This window comes from Callorhinchus milii, unplaced genomic scaffold (assembly GCF_018977255.1).
Source record: "Callorhinchus milii isolate IMCB2004 unplaced genomic scaffold, IMCB_Cmil_1.0 Scaffold2, whole genome shotgun sequence".
Lineage (NCBI taxonomy): Eukaryota > Metazoa > Chordata > Chondrichthyes > Chimaeriformes > Callorhinchidae > Callorhinchus > Callorhinchus milii.
The window spans coordinates 118,976,053-118,994,384 of record NW_024704743.1 but is presented as its reverse complement, the minus strand read 5'-3'; the positions used below and the strand labels follow the sequence as shown (position 1 = coordinate 118,994,384).

At 45.3% G+C, this 18,332-nt stretch overlaps 1 protein-coding gene across 2 annotated transcripts in view; it reads left to right on the top strand.

The window, feature by feature from the left end:
* LOC103179705 (cadherin 2, type 1, N-cadherin (neuronal)) overlaps positions 1–920 on the top strand; it is an 88,531-nt gene extending 87,611 nt beyond the window's left edge. For both annotated transcript variants that reach the window (XM_042331857.1, XM_007895088.2), the window contains one exon: positions 495–920. In XM_042331857.1, the coding sequence (XP_042187791.1) occupies positions 495–704 (210 nt within the window). In that variant the 3' untranslated portion in view covers positions 705–920. The remainder of the gene's footprint in view (positions 1–494) is intronic.
* Positions 921–18,332: the final 17,412 nt, after the last annotated feature.

Genomic DNA, 18,332 nt, shown 5'->3' with positions numbered 1-18,332 from the left:
TGTCCCGCGGATAGCACGGAAATGAATGACCGATCTTATGTGAGAGGATTGTTGGCCAGGTTTTGGGGGGGTGGGGGGTGTGGGGTTCTATCCATGCAAGCTCTTCTGTACACATGCCGTTGCTACCTCGTTGACCTCGCTTACTGTCATCTCCCTCCTAACCCGAGTGCGGGTGCCAAGCCATTGTTTGAATTATTTAAGCGTTCTGTACACAGAATACACAGCCAATTTCCTTTGCAGTATGTTCCAGCGCCTTTGAATGTCCTCCCGACGTGTAATTTTGTTGCTGCTGTTGTTCCGTGAAGAGCTTTTGAGCCGTCTAGAAGACGTGATAAGGCGCTATAGTCAAATGCAATTATTATTATTAAGCACCTTTGAGGGCTTGAAAAGAGGTGCTGCATACTCTAAATCGTATTGTTGTTGAAGCGGGAGAGTGAGCAGAGCATTTTCTAAACAGTATTTGATGTGTGTGTGTGCGCTTCTCCGAATCGCAGGGACTCAAGGCAGCAGACAACGACCCCACAGCACCTCCTTACGATTCGCTTCTGGTCTTCGATTACGAGGGCAGTGGGTCCACAGCGGGTTCGTTGAGCTCCCTCAACTCCTCCAGCTCCGGTGGCGACCAGGACTATGACTATCTGAACGACTGGGGGCCACGATTCAAGAAGCTAGCGGACATGTACGGAGGGGGCAGCGACTGTTAAGACATCGGACGGAACAACTCGAGTGGAATCGTTGCAGACAAAGATATAACTTCCTATAAACCGATATTCCCAGCAGCAGCGAAAAAAAAAAGCTAGGCTTTTACTTTGTAGTCAACTGGCACAAACGCTTTTGGAAGCTTCGGTCATAGGCTGCAAACTGTTTTTGGCTCGGTGGGATTATCGGTACACACTGACACTGTTTTAGAAAATTGGTTTNAAAAAAAAATGAGAGAGAGAGAGAGCTCTGTTACACTTGAATTTCAAAGTACAGAAGCACTGGGATTTTATGTGCCTTTTTGTACCACTTTTTTGATCTCCTGAATCATTAGGTTTATGTTGTATACATTACCTTAACAGTAACCCTGACAATTTGAAGCGCGAAAACTCAACAAGGCGAAACAGGGGAAGGCAAAGACCCAATGCGCGTATGGTAGGCTTACTGTGGGTCTTATTTTCCCCCAAACCCTTCTCCCCCTTCCTTTAGCTCCCCTCCCCTCTCCCCCGCTTTTAGTTTCACTGCAGCTGATGAAATAAGAGATGCTAAAAACACCAAATTTTGTTGTAAATACCCTTTTGTTAAAATGGGTGGCGGGGAGGGAAAGATGAGCGAAAACAATTTCAGCTTTGGAAACAAGAGTTTAAAAAGATGAAGCGGGCTGAAAATAAAGGGGGAAGTTGTCAAAAAAAAACCTTCCAATGCTTTTTTTGTTAATTTCTCAAATTTCGAAGCGTGCGTTTGGGGGTAGAGAATGAGGAGTGGGGGTTGGGTGGGGGGAAACATTTCATTTAAACTCATTTCAACCTTAAAATCGACAGCTGGTACTGACTTTTTAAAAACAAATACTTGCTCCCCCCACCCCCCCCGCCCACCACAAAAAAACCTTCCCTCACCCCGTCCCCCTTAAAGAAAACCTAAGCCCCCCCCCCCCATATTCTCCCCCCAAAAAGTGTACATAATTTTCAAAACAAAGAGATGAAGTTAGTCTACACCGTTCGGATGATGTGTATGTATAATTTAGGCATTGCAGGCAGTTCAAAACTTTTTTTTTTGCATGTTTTTATCTTTTCACTGTGGCGGGGGGGGAGGGAGGTGGGGGGTGGGGGGGTATAAAAAAAATTAAAAGTATTCACGGACGGACAAATGCTTTTTTTTTGGAGAAAAGTGAATGTTGACACGTTTGAAGAATTAGCTAGACAGCCAGACAATGATTTTTTTTCCTTTTTATTTTTGGTGTCATTCTTACTAGCACAAGTGTTTTACATAATTTGTACCAAAAAAAAAATAAACCCTCCCCCTGAGAGAGTTTAGGAAGCTTGCTGGTGGCACTAATTAAAGCGCAGCTTTTGAGACCGGAGAGTATTGTGGCATCAAAAAGCTTTGCCGATTTTACTGTGTACCAGGATAGAAGAGATATCACTCCTCTGGCCCCGATACGAATTAAAGGCTACTTTTTGGAATATTTTTTTTCCTGGGTTTTGAATTATTATTTTGCTTTCATTTTTAAAGTCTTGGCGTATCTCAAAATTGTCGGCTTGTGATTCCCTCAAGGTAAGATTTCCCTCCCTTTTCCCCCCTCTCCCCTCCCGAAAACGAGGAACGGTGGATTTTACAGGTCATGTCAATCATTTCAGTCTGCGTTATTAGCTCATAACTATTTGGGACACGACATGTCATGCGACTGCCAGGATGGTGGAATGCGAACTGGATGGACCTTGGTCTTCTTTCACTTAGCAAATTCTTGCGTCTAAAATGTCTGGCAACATGAACAAAGATGCCTTTCTACCTGGGAGAAGAAGCTAATATGTAGAGTATCATGCTTTAGCTAAGCTTATACGTAGTGTTTCCTTTTGATTACTGGTAATATTTGATAAGTAATCTTATTTTTCTTCCTCAATTTTAATTTTTAATAGTAATACCTGCATTTTACATTGCATCTTTTCATGCCATCCAGGCGCCTCGAAGCGCTTAACGGAATATACTGTAAAGTGTAGTGACTGTGTATTTGTCGATGACGCTTGTGGGTTCGAGCCTCACGTCAGGACTTAGAATACATTAGAATATGCAGCACAGAAACAGGCCATTCGGCCCAACTGGTCAATGCCGGTGTTTATGCTCCACATGAGCCTCTTCCTGCCCTTCCTCAACTAAACCTTCAAGCATAACCTTTTGTTCATCCTTGTGAATCTCCTTTGCGCCCTCTCCAGTGCCTCTACATCCCTTCTATAATGTGGGGACCAGAACTGCACACAGTATCCTAAGTGTGGTCTAACCAAGGTTCTATGGAAGTTTACCATCACTTCCCTGCTTTTTATTTCTATCCCTCTAGAAATGAAACTCAATGCCTGGTTTGCTTTTTTTATGGCCTTATTAACCTGCGTTGCTACTTTTAGTGAATTGTGTATGTGTACCCCTAGGTCCCTTTGCTCCTCGACCCTATTTAGGTTTTTATTTTCCAGGATGTATGTGTCTTCAAGCTCATATACTCTTAAGATCATCTTCTAATGCAGAGCTTTGGGGGGGGGGGGGGGGAGAAAGAAGAGTGAGTTTCTCCCGGTGTCCTGGCCAAGAATCCACCAGATAAAATGGGATCATTCACACCTCATGACACTGTTGTCCATAAAATTAGCTGTCACTTTCGCCTGCAAGTACAGTCACTACACTTTGAAGTAAATCCTGTGAAGCACTTTGAGACGTCCACCCAATGTAATCAGGCGCTGTGCCAAATACATGGGTTGTTTTTGTTGACTGGGACAGCAGCTTCTCTAGTTATATTCCCTGGTTGGATGCTAATGGTAATAATCCTTACATTTGGTAAGGAGTCTCCGTTGGGATAGTTAAAAAAAAAGCTCTGATCCTCACAAATCGTTTGGCTGCTGCCGCTGAGCTAAAAATATAGGACGTTGGCGGAATCTTCAACCATTTCCCCAGACGGTACGTTTACAAGCACAGACAGTATTGATGTTTTACATTGGCCTGTCCTGGTCTCCCAGCCATCTCAGGAATGATTTCATCTCCCACTGTTTTTAGCCTCTCTTGTATTGATGAGAACGAGATAACATGGCAATATTGATTTAGGTTCTCTAATGTGTAGCTTCACTAATGGGTAGGCAATCTTGTTTGGTCTGGATACTGTTTCTGCTTATGTTGTGCTGCCGTGTTTCACCCACAAAATATAGTCAGTTCACTTTACAGTAAATTCTGTTAAAGCGCTTTGAGATGTCTCGAAGACATGATAAGGCTTTATATCAAATGCAAGGATTATTGTTGTTATATGTCAAGACACACCCGGCTGACTACAAAAAAAATAGGGCCGACTGGATTTACACAGCGCTCCCAATACGCTACACTGATGGTTTCACTATAATACCGTTTGACAAGAATTTCTCAGCACTTTTAATTGTTTGCCTACAAATACAGTCAAATACAGTCATTACACTTCACAGTAACATCCTGTGAAGCGCTTCAAAGCATCTCGATGGTGTGATAAGACCCTTAACAATACTTTTTTTTTTGACACTGAAAATTATTTTTCAAAATAGCATACAACAAAAACAACTTGCATTTACTCAGCGCACTTCACACGGGATAGCATCCCACAGCGCTTAAATATCCACTCATTGTTTGATCCTGAGGATGGGAGAAACAAGATGGTTAGGATGTCTTGGCTCGTACTTTTTTTTCAATCAATCCTATATAATCCTGACTGCCTGGACATTTGCAAGAGTTATTGCACTACACACTGACTAGCGAGCAGCTTCCAGATCAGACACAGTACATTTCTACTTTTTGAAGTACAGGGAAGTAAATCAAATTTGTTGCAATTCCATGTTCAATGTACATACAGCACGTCAAGTGCTGTGCTTGGGAACTCGTAGCGATGGTGTTTCAAATAAGAGTCGGGTAATGCCAGGATAATCCTCGGAGGTGTTAAGAGAGTTATAGGATTGTCGATCTGATCGTATCCAGGTTCTTAAAGCCAAGATTAACAGCAATGCAGTGTGAGAGTCTCGCAGCACCATGTTTTATCGTGTTTTATTCTGGTTCAAACCTCTCGTAATAATAATAATCCTTGCATTTGATATAGTATTCGTTGGAATCCTGTAGCGTATTGGTTAGAGCACTCGCCTCGCAAGCGAGAGGGGCCCAGTATCGGTTCCCAGACAGTTAGGGCGAAACGTTGGGCAAGTTTCCTTACTTCACACGCCTCTGTTTTTAACTAGCAGTAAGTAGGAATCCAGTTGTTAGTCGATCGGCAGGTCACTTTTCCGGGGGTATTAATCTCTTCAAAACAAATTATAAAAAAATAATAATTTGGTCACTCGATCCACGATTGTTTGTGGGACACTGCTGTGTGCAATTGGCTGCCGCATTTCACCCACAGAATATACAGTCAATCCACTTTACAGTATGTTCTGTGAAGCGCATGAACTGGCAACATAACAAAATATTCCGCAGCCATTTAGGAGAACGTGCCATTCTGCGTTGGCCAGGCTCAAGTTGGCAGCGGTCTCGTTTCCGAGCCAGAAGATCGTGGGTTCAAGCCCCCACTCAAAACCTCAAACTCGAGTCTAGGCTGGCACTCAATACAATGTGGAAGTGACATTAAACCAAGGTCCCGTCTGCCTTTTCGGGTGGACATTAAAAGATCCCCTGCCACTATTTGAAAAGAGAAGGGAGTTTTCAGCTGACCATTCCACCCCCCCGATAAAATAGGTGTATCAAACAAAAGGGTTATTGTTGGCGGAGACCTCAACAACAAAAACAAAATTACATTTGTAAAGCACCTTTTCTCGTCAGGAAGACGTCCCAAGGCGCTGGTCAGAGAGTTATGGACTCAAGCTGGGTTTCGGGGAACGTGGAGGGCAGGGGGGGAAGCACAGAGATCGAAAGCACAGTCGAAAAGAGGACTGGGTAAGAGGAGACATTGGGTAAGAATAGGATCCCATGGGTTACAAGTTCATCGATAGTTTATGGAGTTAATCGAGAATGATTGAGAACTGGCAACAACCAGTATAAGCTAATCCCACAAGCTGGCCAGTTCATGCCAGTGCCAATTTAGAGTTCCTTATTCAGACTATTTATCCTGACAGAATACAGATTCAATTCTGAGATGAATTAACCTCTATTTGACGGTATAAACAGGATGTTGCTGATGTGTTGATTTGCTCATCTTGGCTGGATTTGAGCCCGACACTGGGGGTGAAAGGCATTGCTGCTACAATATATCTTGCCCACTGGTCAAGTAAACGATTTATATGCGTAGATAGGTTCTTCACACAGGATAGCTTCTCTGAACGCTGACTGGTGGATGGACACCGAGGAGGGAGTTAGGGATAGGATCAAGGATTAAGTTCTCAAGGACCTTTATTTATACTGTATATATAAAAAAAATACTGCTACATTTGTTTTTTTTGCAGATCCCAGACATCATCAGATAATGGTGCATTGTGTGCAGTTGGAGGCTTGAATCTATTTAAAGGGGATTATCGTTAGGAATTTGTGGCTTGGAAATTAGAAATTCCTGACACTGTTGTTCCCTTTAATGCTGCTTTTGTGCTGAATGTTGTTTGGCAGCAATTGACTAGCAAATGTGGAATATAAGAAAGGGTGTGTGTGTGCGTCCATCACATCAGTATCAGCCAGTCTCCACTGGCCTCCCCATCACCAAACAGATCGATTTCAAGATCCCCACACTTGTCTTCAAATCCCTTCATGCCTTGGCACCTCCCTACCTCTCCGACCTGCTTACACCCAACCCATTACCCACTGCCTCTGCTTGACTGGCTCCAGGCATATGCTTGTCCTGCTTGCCCTCCGTTCCACCATCGGTGGTCGGGCGTTCAGCCACTACGCCCTGAAACTCTGGATCAGTCTTCCTTTATCTCTCTGCCTTGCCCCGTCCTTCCCCATCTTCAGGTCGCACCCAAAGACCTTCCTCTTCAACCGTGTGATGGCTTGCCTTGTGATGAGAGCTGTGATCTCTCTGTCATTTGACCCGGAGCAGGTACAACTAGCTGCCCAGTCTTTTGAGTGGAGATAAATGGCCTTAGTGGTCAAACCAGGATGATGAGCTCACAGTTTATGCTGATGCTGCTTTGCGGGGGTAATAATCTCTTTAAAAATTAATAAAATTAACAATTTTGGTTACTGAATCAAAGATTGTTTGTGGACACTGATGTGTGCAATTGGCTGCTGCATTTCGCCCACAAAATATACAGTCAATTCACTTTTTCAGCAGAAATATAGAAAAAGGAGTAGGCCCTCGAGCCTGTTCCACCATTCTATAAAGATCATAGCTGATCTGTACCTCAATTCCAATTACCAGCCCGTGCCCTGTACCCCTTGATATCCTGACCTGACAAATATGTATCCACTTCAGTATATTCTGTGAGACGTCTCAACAGTGCAATAAGGCACTATATCAAATGCGAGGATTATTATGTATTATTGCATTGTCATAGGTGCTGTTCTTCAGATGAAACGTTAAAACCGAAGCCCCATCTCCCTGGTTGGGTATACATTAAAAGATCCCGGTGCAGTTTCTCCTGGTTCCTGGCCAACAATCCCCCAGATAGAATTGGTGGCTGTCTTCACTTCATGGCTGTTTATGGGACATCACTGTGCACAAATGGACTGACCCATTCGCCTACAACTACACAATCTCTACACTTTACAGTAAAATCCTGTGAAGCCCTTTGTGTCACCTCGACAAAGTGATAAGACACTACATCAAGGGGTTGTTGAGTACTGTATTGGGAATGTTTTCTCAAACCCGTTGTAAACCATTTTTAAGCAAAAGCGCACAACCAGATCGAGATTACTTGGGGGGCAGCAATCACCAAGGATGTAATGCGCAAGACGCAATTGACTGCCACGTTTCGCCCACAAAATACACAGTTAAGTCACTTTGAGACTTCTCGAAGATGTGATGAGGCGCTATATCAAATGGAAGGATTATAACTATGACTTCCTCAAATGTTTTCTGAAAAAACATCCAAATTGTCCAACTCTATAGATCTTTAGACCCAGGAGGGGAGGGAAAGGAAAGGAGGGCAGGAGAAATCTGAGTGTTTTATACTGTGTCAGGGAAGCACTCTGCCCTCGGAGTCAGAACGTTGTGGGTTCAATCCCCCATGTCAGAACTTTGAACTCCAGTCTACTCTGGTTCACACTCCAATGCAGTGCTTGGGGGTGTGCTGCACTGTCAGAGGTGCCAACCTTTAGATGAGATGTTAAATCAAGGTCCTGGTCCACCTGCCCAGGTAGATGTTAAAAGATCCCGTGGCAATGTTCGAAAAGGAAAGGGAGTTTCTCCTGATGCTCTAGCAGCAACAACAACAACTATTTGCATTTATATAGCACCCATCACACAGAGTAGGGTCCCAGAGCTCTCAAATCAATAAAACCCCAAGATAAAATTGGCCACTTTTACTTTATGGCTGTTTGTGGGACATCGCTGCATGCAAATTGTCTGCCACATTTGCTCTCAAAATGCGGAGTCACTACACTTTACAGCAAATTCTTTGAAGCACTTTTGAAACACCCTCCTGATGTGAAAGGGTGATGTCTAGATATGTATAGTTATTGATTTGTATTATTTTGTTATGAACCTGGACTTTGAAGGACCTTGATAAGGCAGCAGCATTGATTCCCAGGAAAATTCCCTGCTCTGCAATAACACAATAGTGTCGCACTCAAAGCACTATTGTATTTTTATTGTATTAATGAAATGTTAAGAAGTAGAAAAGTAGAGGAAAATCTGTACCCTCTGTGAGTCCTGCAGCGTATTGGTTAGAGCAAGCAAGAGGACCTGGGTTCGATTCCTTGCCAGGGCAAAACCTTAGGCAAATTTTCTTACTCCACGCGCCTCTGTTTACCCAGCAGCAAGTGGGATCTTGGTTATCATTCGATTGACGGATCACTTTCCGGGGGAAACAATCCCTTCAAAAATCAGTAAATAAATAAATAATTTGGTAACTCAATCCACGACGGTTTGTTGGACACTACTGTGCGCAATTGGCTGCCGTGTTTTGCCCACAAAGCACACAGTCAAATCACTTTACAGTATATTCTGTGAAGCGCTTTGAGACGTCTCGAAGACGTGATAAGGCGCTGTATGAAATGCAAGGGTTATCGGTGTTATTATCCTCCAGAAAGCTCGCCGCGTGTTCCTGGGATGCAGGGATGGAATGTGGAACGAGTCGAAATACTTTGTGGGCTAATGCTTTGAGCTCATTAAGGACGTCAGCGCTGAGGAATGCATTGTTCCCATTTTGGGTACTCAGTATCAGCAGCGAGCATTCCCAGGTCATGTTCAACACAGACAGACACAAAACATCTCTACTGATGCCCAACAAGCCTCAGAACCTACCCCTCCACACACCACCCCCCACCCCCACCCCATCAATCCCACAGCATGACATTTTCATCTTAAAACATCAGACATGGGCCTGGCTTCAAGCTCGGAAGGGAAACTGACCGAGACAGTTCAGAATGAATTACCTCACACCAAAGGGTGATGTATCATCGCGGAATGGGCTGATGGGGGAGGCAGACTGTGTCAGTAAGTTTGAGAGGCCCTCACCTTGCCATTTAGGGAAGAAGTCTATGGCGGATTATAAGTTAATAGTTTATGGAAAACTTTTGTTTGATAACTGGTCCCCACAATGGTCTTATCACTCCTGTACATTCCTATGTTCCCATGGTGTCACCCTGGCTCGATCCATCACACTCTCGTCAGCCTCCGAGTCAGAAGGTCATAGGTTCAAACCCCACGCTTTGCATCCAATATAACGCCTTGTCAGCTCGGCGAGACGTCTCAAAGCGCTTCACACAATATGCTGTAAAGTGTAGTGACTGTGTGTCTTTGTAGGCGAACGCGGCAGCCAACTTGCACACAACAATGAAGTGAGTGACCAATTTCAGTTGGGGGAATCTTGGCCATGACACGGGTGGAGAAATTCCCTTCTCTTTGCGAATAGCGCAGTGGGATCTTTAACGTTCACTTGAACATGCGCAGACGAGACCTCGGTTTAGCGTCTCACCTGAAGCACAGCATCTCTGACAATGCTGCGCACACACACCCCACACACACACATCGACCCACCCCAGCACTGCCCTGGAGCATCAGCCTGAACTGTGTGAGATTAATAATAACCTGCGAGAAACTGGTGTGTCTGAGGTGCAACAGTTTACAGACTAAAATGCCTTTTGCTTTCAGTCAGAGTCTGTCACAACAAAACCAAACCTAAATGGGGACATTTTAAGCATTAATAAGAATTTGATGACACACAGTGGGAGATCATCTCGAAGTGCTTCACAGGATTTTACTGTAAAGTGTAGTGACTGTATTTTTGTGAGGATATTACTAGATTTTTCCCCAACTACTGTGCGGCAAGTGGAGCGGAGGGGGGAAGGGAGTGGGGAGAGGATGAAAAAGAGAGTAAAGAAGTAACAAAAAGAAGTCGAGAGGTTTCAGTTACTTAAATAATTATAAATACACAACTCAGCCTAAAAATACAGAAAGATCTACAGAAAGTTCCTGAACTGTTGGGACTGCTTTTTTTATAGTATATTTGCAAACCACTGTAAAATCACAAACTCCCCCTTTTTTTTACAGAAAAAATACTAATCCTTACATTTGGTATTGCGAATCCTTGTCACATCACCGAGGTGTCTCAAAACGCTTCACAGGAAATTACTATAAAGTGTAGTGACTGTGTGCTTGTAGGCAAACAGGGCAGCTAATTTGCACACAGCAACGTCCCACAAACAGCCTTGATTATTTGGAAGATTGGTGGCCAGGACACCAGGAGAGAGAAATCTCCTTCACTTTTTGAGAAGTGCCATGAGATCTTCAACGTCCACCAGGACAGACAGACGGGACCTCGGTTTAACATCTCATTTGAAGGACGGTTGCTCGTGGCCAATGCAGTGCTCCCCCAGCACCACACTGGAGTGTGGGCTAATTCGACCCAAGTACAAGGAAATTGGTCTCAAAAATGACTCGGATGCTAAGAAATTACGGGTGAAAACGCGCTGGAAATTCACAAGAAGGCCAAGGGTTAAGAAAAACTAATCGCTGTGAGGAGCCAGGCTGAGATGCTGATTCCATGAAGTAAAAATCATTGAGAGGAAAAGCAGGGACTTGGCAGTAAGCTGCTTTTACAGCTCACCGCAGGTCCACAATTGAATTCCTCGCCTGCTCTCCAAACACCGATGAGAAAATTGCAGAGTAAATTCCAAAACGTATAGTAATGTGACCCAGTGAGGATAATAACACCGCAAATCACTAATCCTTCAGTCGCGTGGGTGGGTGTGGGGGGGGGGGTGGGTGTGGGGGTGGCAGGTGTGGGGGTGGGGTATGTGTGTGGGGGGGTGTTGTGTGGGGGGGGGTGTGTGTGGGGGGAGGGATATCTTCCTTTTATTCTTTCATCTGGGTCTTTGCCCACAACCACGCAGTCACTTCACTTTAAAATAACAAGACTAATAATCCTTGCAGTGGATATAGCGCCTTATCACGTCACCTGAGACATCTCAAAGTGCTTCACAGGATATACTGTAAAGTGAATTGACTGTATATTTTGGGGATGAAACGGGGCAGACAAATGGGCCCAGCAGTGTCTTTAAGGTGTTTCCTTTGAACCGCATTGCGACACAGACACAGGCAGAATAGACCACGGCTTAACATTTTATCTGAAGTACGGTGCCTGCAATAAATCAACACCTCCCCCAGCAATGCACAGGAGTGTCAGCCTGTGTAAGTCCAAAGTATCAATTTAAGGCTTGATGTGCTAAGTTCCTTGAGTTTCCAAACTGAATTTGACCTAATGCTGAAAGCAGAATACAGTACATTAGAGCTCTTACTTTACCCTGGAGATGTCCATTCAGAGGGGTTTATAACACGATGAAAGGCGTTCGATAAGGTGAAGATAGATTATTAACAAGGAAGAGAGCATAAAACTGAAGATAGCCACGAACAGATGGAAAGGAGGAGCAGTGACAGCAACACATTACAATACAGTGTTTGTTTCTTCGGTGCCTGTCTTTCATCTCAAAAGTGCATTTACAGTGCTGGCTGGGCACCGAGCTGCGATTGGGGGCAGGGGGTTTGGGGAAGCTGAGAGGGGGCAGTGGAAACTCCTTACCCCCTTACACAAGCTTCTATTCCCCTTTTCCCCCATCTGAAGGTCTAGCTTCCTGTTAATTGCATCTATACTATCTGATTGAACCGTGGCTTCAGGCAGCGACTGTCACAATCTCATGACCCTCTACGTGAAGTAGTTCCTCCTAAATTCTCTTTTAAATCCCTTAGTCCTTATTTTATAGATGTTTCCCTGGATAAAGACTCCCAAAACAGTGGAAACAGCTTATTTATGTTAACCTTATCGAACCCTTTTATAATTTTAAACACCTATATTAGGTCGACACTTCTCCAAGCGAAGAAAAGGCCTAACCTTTCCAGTTTATCCTAATACAGTAAAACTCACATAAGTCATATCACTCAGAACCATAACATTTAATATGACTTGCGTGAAGTCCGAGTTGCAGACAAACTTGTATAAATTCGTATAAAATCCAATTTAATCTACACAGCTCATGAGTAATTCAATGCAGCCAGTAAGTGCACATGCATTGACGGATCAAGACTACAAAATATACAGACAATTCAATTTACAGTTTATCCTGTGAAGTGCTTTGAGACGTCTCGAAGTGATAAGGCCGCTGTATCAAATGCAAGGATTATTATTATTTAACCAGCTGAAACCTCACGGCTTGCCTCTGAGAGCACTGTCTGGCAAGCTTCCTGGAACACGAAGTGGGAGCATTGTTGAGCGCTGACAGAAATTATTTTTCTTTATTACTTTGAGTCAAGCTTGAACCATGAACCTTTCACATCAGCGGGACTTCTCGACTATGGATAACCGAGCTGGGGGTGGGAGCCGAGGGAGTTTGGGAGGGGAAAGATGACCGACAGCGCAGGTCAAAGAGGTACATTTTGAGAAAGACCTTGAAGAAAGGGTAGGGAGAGAGCGAGTCGGAGGGACTCCAGGATGGATAAGCCACATCCTGGAGCGTATTGGTTAGAGCATTCGCCTCGCAAGCGAGAGGACCTGGTTTGATTTCCCAACAGGGCAAAATGTTAGGCAAGTTTCCTTACTCCACACGTTTACCTAGCGGTAAGTAGGAACCCGGTTGTCAGTCAATTGCCAGATCGCTTTTCCGGGGATAAAAATTCCTTTAAAAATAATTTTAAAATAATAATTTGGTCACTCAATCCATGACTGTTTGTGGGACACTGCTACCCACAAAATATATAGTCAATCCACTTTACAGTGTATTCTGTGAAGCGCCTTGAGACATGTGACATGAGACTTGATAAGGCGGGGATCAAATGCAAGGATTATTATTATTGAATCCAAATTGCTCTGTGGGACCACCTGTAAACATATACCTTTCACTACCCTCTGCGTGATACTTTGTTGTGAGACATTGAGACGATAGGAGTTCATTAGCACCAGGCACCCACCAGTGCTTCACTAACAAGTGCTCATTCATCAGGAGTCAGCCTGGGCAGTGAATGTGACTTACAACCATAGACTTGCACTGTTTGGTAAGACTATCCCACTGTCCTGACCGACAATCCTCTTTCTTTAAGAAGAGACAAAGAGCTTGCATGTTTACAGCTCCTTCTCGCATCAAAATGCCTTAAAGCACTTTACGGTAATCACAGCCAACTTCAGCAACTGATTTTATTTGCGAACTTGGCAATATCCAACCAACACAAATAATAATCCTTGCATTAAACAGAGCCGTGTGGAGTAAGGAAACTTGCCCAATATTTAGCCCTGCCGGGAATCAAACCCAGGTCTCGTGTTTGCGAGGCGAGTGCTCTAACCACTGAGTTACAGGACTCTACGTGAAGTGACTGACCAATTTTATCGGGGGGATTGTTGGCCAGGACACCGGGAGAAACTCCCTTCTCTTTGACGCCCTGAACAGCCAGATGGGATCTCGGTTTAACGTCTCATCGGAAGGACAGCACCTCTGACATGTAGCTCACTGTCAAGCACTGCATTGGATCGTCAGCTTTGACTGTGTGAGTTCAAAGTCCTAACATGGGGCTCGTTCACAGTCTATCACCAGTTCTAAACTTTCTGTCAGCCTACAGTTGACCTCATGTCCCTATGTACTGTCTACGTCCGAGTCAGCCTGACTCAGTCGGCAACACCTCACCTCTGAGTGAGAAGGTTGTGGGTTCAAGCCCCCACATCGGAACTTTGACTTCACAAAGTCTATGCTGACCCTCCAATGCAGGGCTGGTGGTGTGTTGCACTGTTGCAGGTCCATCAAAGCGACATTAAACCGCAGTGCTGTCTGCCTGTTCAGGGTGGCGTTAAAGATGCTGTAACAAATGCAACCTCAGGACTAAAATATGTTAAAGCTGTACAACAACGCAACTTGTTCTGTACAGTATTATTTTCTCACCAGAGGAACATGTTGCTGTAACGCCCCGTTATTCCACCAGAGGTTGCTCTAGGATTATGTTTCTGAGCAATGATTCCTGCCCGAAACTCTGGGCAGCTTCAACCAACCTCATTCCAGCCCCTGAAATTCAAATAATAATAATTATAATTAATAATCCACTGCATTTGATACAGTACCTTCCCACGTCGTTGAGACGTCTCGAAGCGCTTCACAGGTTACCCTGTAAAATAATAATAATAATAATCCTTGCATTTGGTTTAGCGCCTTAATAATAATAATCATCCTTGCATTTGATATAGCGCTTTTCACGTCGGGAGGACGTCCCAAAGCGCTTCACAGAACACACTTACAGTGAAGTGACTGTATATTTGTGGGCGAACGCGGCAGCCAATTGCGCACAGCAATGTCCCACAAACAGTTGTAGATTGAAAATGACCAATTTTATTATTGTTTTTGGTTATGGAGGGATTATTGTTAGGCGTGGGGAGTAAAGAAACTTGCCCAAGGTTTACCACGTCTTCGAGATTTAGAAATGATTTCTTATATATTTTATAGGTTCCAAGTCCTGTCGGCGATGTCGTCCTTTGGTTGTGATGTTAAACCGAGTCCTGTCTGCCTGTTATCAAAAAGTGAAGGGAGTTTTTCTCTCCAACAATCGCCACAGCTACAAATTGTCCATCTACTTCATGGCTGTTTGTGGGACGTTGCTACAAATATAATCTGGGGAAGGTGTGAGCGGAGACTTGCAGAATGTATGGGGACGTTATTAAATCCAAAGGGTCAAACTTGTACGTTTAATTCACAAATTGAAGCCCGTTGGCGACTGAATGACGAACAAAACATCAACAACAATTCGTATGTATACAGTGTTCTTCACTCAGGATAGTGCCTCAGAGCGATAGTGAGCTGTCAGAAGTTGTGGAGACCTGTAGCTCAGTGGTTAGAGCACTCGCTTTGCAAGCGAGAGACCTGAGTTCAAGTCCAGGCAGAGGGCGAAACCTTGGGCAAGTTTCCTTACTCCACACAGAGCCTAATAATAATCCCTCCAAAACAAAAAACAATAATAAATTGGTCATTTTCAATCTACAACTGTTTGTGGGACATTGCTGTGCGCAATTGGCTGCTGCGTTCGCCCACAAATATACAGTCAATTCACTTTACAGTATATTCTGTGAAGCGCTTTGGGACGTCCTCCTGACATGAAAAGCGCTATATCAAATGCAAGGATAATTATTATTATTATTAGAAGGGAATAGAATACAGGCTAGTATTTAAGTAGCGCCTTTCATGTTGGGAGGACGTCTCAAAGTGCTTGACAATGCTTAGTGGGAACCCGAGCTGGGGTGGGGGAGTGGGGGAGGTTGGGAGCCGAGGTGGGGTGGAGAGGGGAAAGATGACCGAAAATGCGGTCAAAGAGGAACGCTTTGAGACGGATGCGGGCGAGAGGGAGAGGGAGAAAATCAGATGGAGCAAGTCGGAGAGAGGGAGAGAGGGAAGGAGTCGGAAGATGGAGTTCCAGAGAGCGAGGGCAGAATGGCTGAATGGTGGGGTGGATAGGGTTGAGGGGAGGACAAGAAGCAGCCGGTATTCACTGATTGAAGGGAAGGAAAGGCAATCGAATGCTGGAATAATAAATATGTTAATAATCGCAACGCAACAGGTCCTGCCATGTGTCCCATTGGGTCAGTGATTTCAGTGAGAGTTTTCTGCCTGAAGAGGGAGTTGCAGTCAATGATTGGTGTGGCTTTGTTCCTTGATCTCACCCCTTATCAACACCGTCCAGACATCTCAAAGCACTTCAGCGGATTTTACTGTAAAATGGACTATGTATTTTGTAGGTGAAAGTGGCAGCCCATTTGCGCGCAGCAATGTCCCACAAATTGTTTTGAATAGCGCCCTGGAATCTCTAGCGCTGGTTTGACATCTGCCAATTGCGCACAGCAGAGTCTCGCAAACAGTCGTGGATTGAGTGACCAAATTATTATTATTATTTTTTTGAAGGGATTGTTACCCCTGGAAAAGCGATCCGCCAATCAACTAACAACCGGTAATCTACTTACTGCTCGGTAATCAGAGGCGTGCGGAGTAAAGAAACTTGCCTGGGGTTTCGCCCTGCCCGGGAATGGAACCCAGGTCCTCTCGCTTGCGAGGCGAGTGCTCCAATCAATTCGCTACAGGACCCCCCAATGTCGAAGTCCAATATTGCTGCTTCTCATTTATTACTTACCTGAGGTATGAGGCTCACCTGTCCCCATGACAGTGTCTGTTATTGTGTGTTGTTTTTGAGACACTTCTTTCGACGCATCACAACATGCTGTGAGTAGAAACCCGGTTGGAATACCTCGACCCACCACCAGCCGGCGACTCAATCCCTCTCTCCTTCCTGTTAACATTAATCCCACTTTGTTCACTCTCATGCAGTGTTTGGGTAACTTATCTCCAGCTGAAACTTATATCTTTTGTGATAAACTTGGTGTGAATGTTACTTCTCTCCAAGACATCATTGTCGACGAAAGCATCGACTTTCTCGCTCTCACTGAAACCTGGATCACTCCAGGCGACACCTTCCCCCTGACTGAGGCCACACCACCCGGCTACACCTTCCATCACACCCCTCGACGTAACCGCCGTGGTGGCGGTGTGGCTCACATCTCTCGGTGCCCGCTCGACTCCTCTGGAATCTTCCCTTCCTTCGACCACCTTACCCTTTTCATCACCCCTCCAACCTTTCCTTCAAAATTTTCCTTATCTATGACTCCCCCCCCCCAAAGCCCTCCCCCACCTTCATCCCCAACATCTCCACTCTCCTATCTTCCCTCTCCCTCTGCTCCGAACGCCTCCTCATTCTAGACGACTTCAACCTTCTCTTCAGCCTCCTTCGCTCCCTCCTGTTCTACCTCTGCTGACTTCTCCTCCCTTATCTCCTCCTTCAACCTCTCCTTCCACATCCACTCTGCCACCCACTTCCGCGGTCACCCCCTCGACCTGGTGATCACTTGGGCCTCACCATCTCAGACCTCACCATAATCGACAAAGCGATCTTGGACCATCACTTCATCTCCCTTAACTCCTCAATCCCTCTCCCCGCCACCCACCCCACCTCCATCTCATACTATGAAAAATAACCCCCCCCCTCCCTCTCGGCTGCCTTGGAGTCATCTGAACTCCTTCCCCTCTGGGCTTCCCCCCACAATGACCTATTCTCCTCGGTCACTCTTCTCCACAGCTCCCTCTCCACCACTCTCGATTACCTTGCTCCCCTCTTTTCCCGAACCGTCTCCTACTCACGAAAGTCACCATGGTACACCAGCCACCTCCGCTCCATTAAACCACAGATGTGTGCCGCTGAACGCACCTGACTTAAATTGAACTTAACGGTCCATCGGCATATCTGGCTGAACCTTATCAAATCCTCCTGCTCTGCCCTCGCCTCCACTAAATCATCGTTCTACTCCAGGACAATCTTGGAGGCCAAGGACAACCCCAGGCTCCTCTTTTCCATTATCAACCGACTTCTCTGCCCACTCTCTCACGCCTCACCCATCCTCACCTTCAATGCCAACTGCGAGCCGATGCTGGACTTCCTCGAATCCAAAGTTGAGGGGATCTGCTCAGCTGCCTCTGCAATTCCATCTTCTACCACCTCCCCATCTCCCTCGCTCACCCCAGCCCCTACTCATCCCTCTCTCCACGCCTTCGAACCTGTCTCCCAATCCTCTCTCACCACCACTATAATCTATATGAAACTGACCACCCGCTCCTTCGACCCCATCCCTACCTCTCTCCTTACCTCCCAGCTCACCTCCTTGCCCCTCTACTCACCAACATCATAAACTTTTCCCTGTCCACTGGTGCTGTTCCCACTCCATTAAAAATGGCCGTCATCACTCCTATCCTTAAGAAACCCTCCCTGGACCCATCTCTACTCTCAAACTACCGCCCCATCTCCAACCTCCCTTTCCTCTCCAAGGTTCTGGAATGAGTCATTGCTTCCCAGCTTCGCTCCTTCCACTCCCGCCACTCCTTTCACGAAACCCTCCAATCGGGTTTTCATGCCGCCCACAGCACAGACCCAGCCCTGGCCAAAGTGACAAATGACATTCTGTTCATCTGTGACCAGGGTTCCCTCTGCCTCCTCC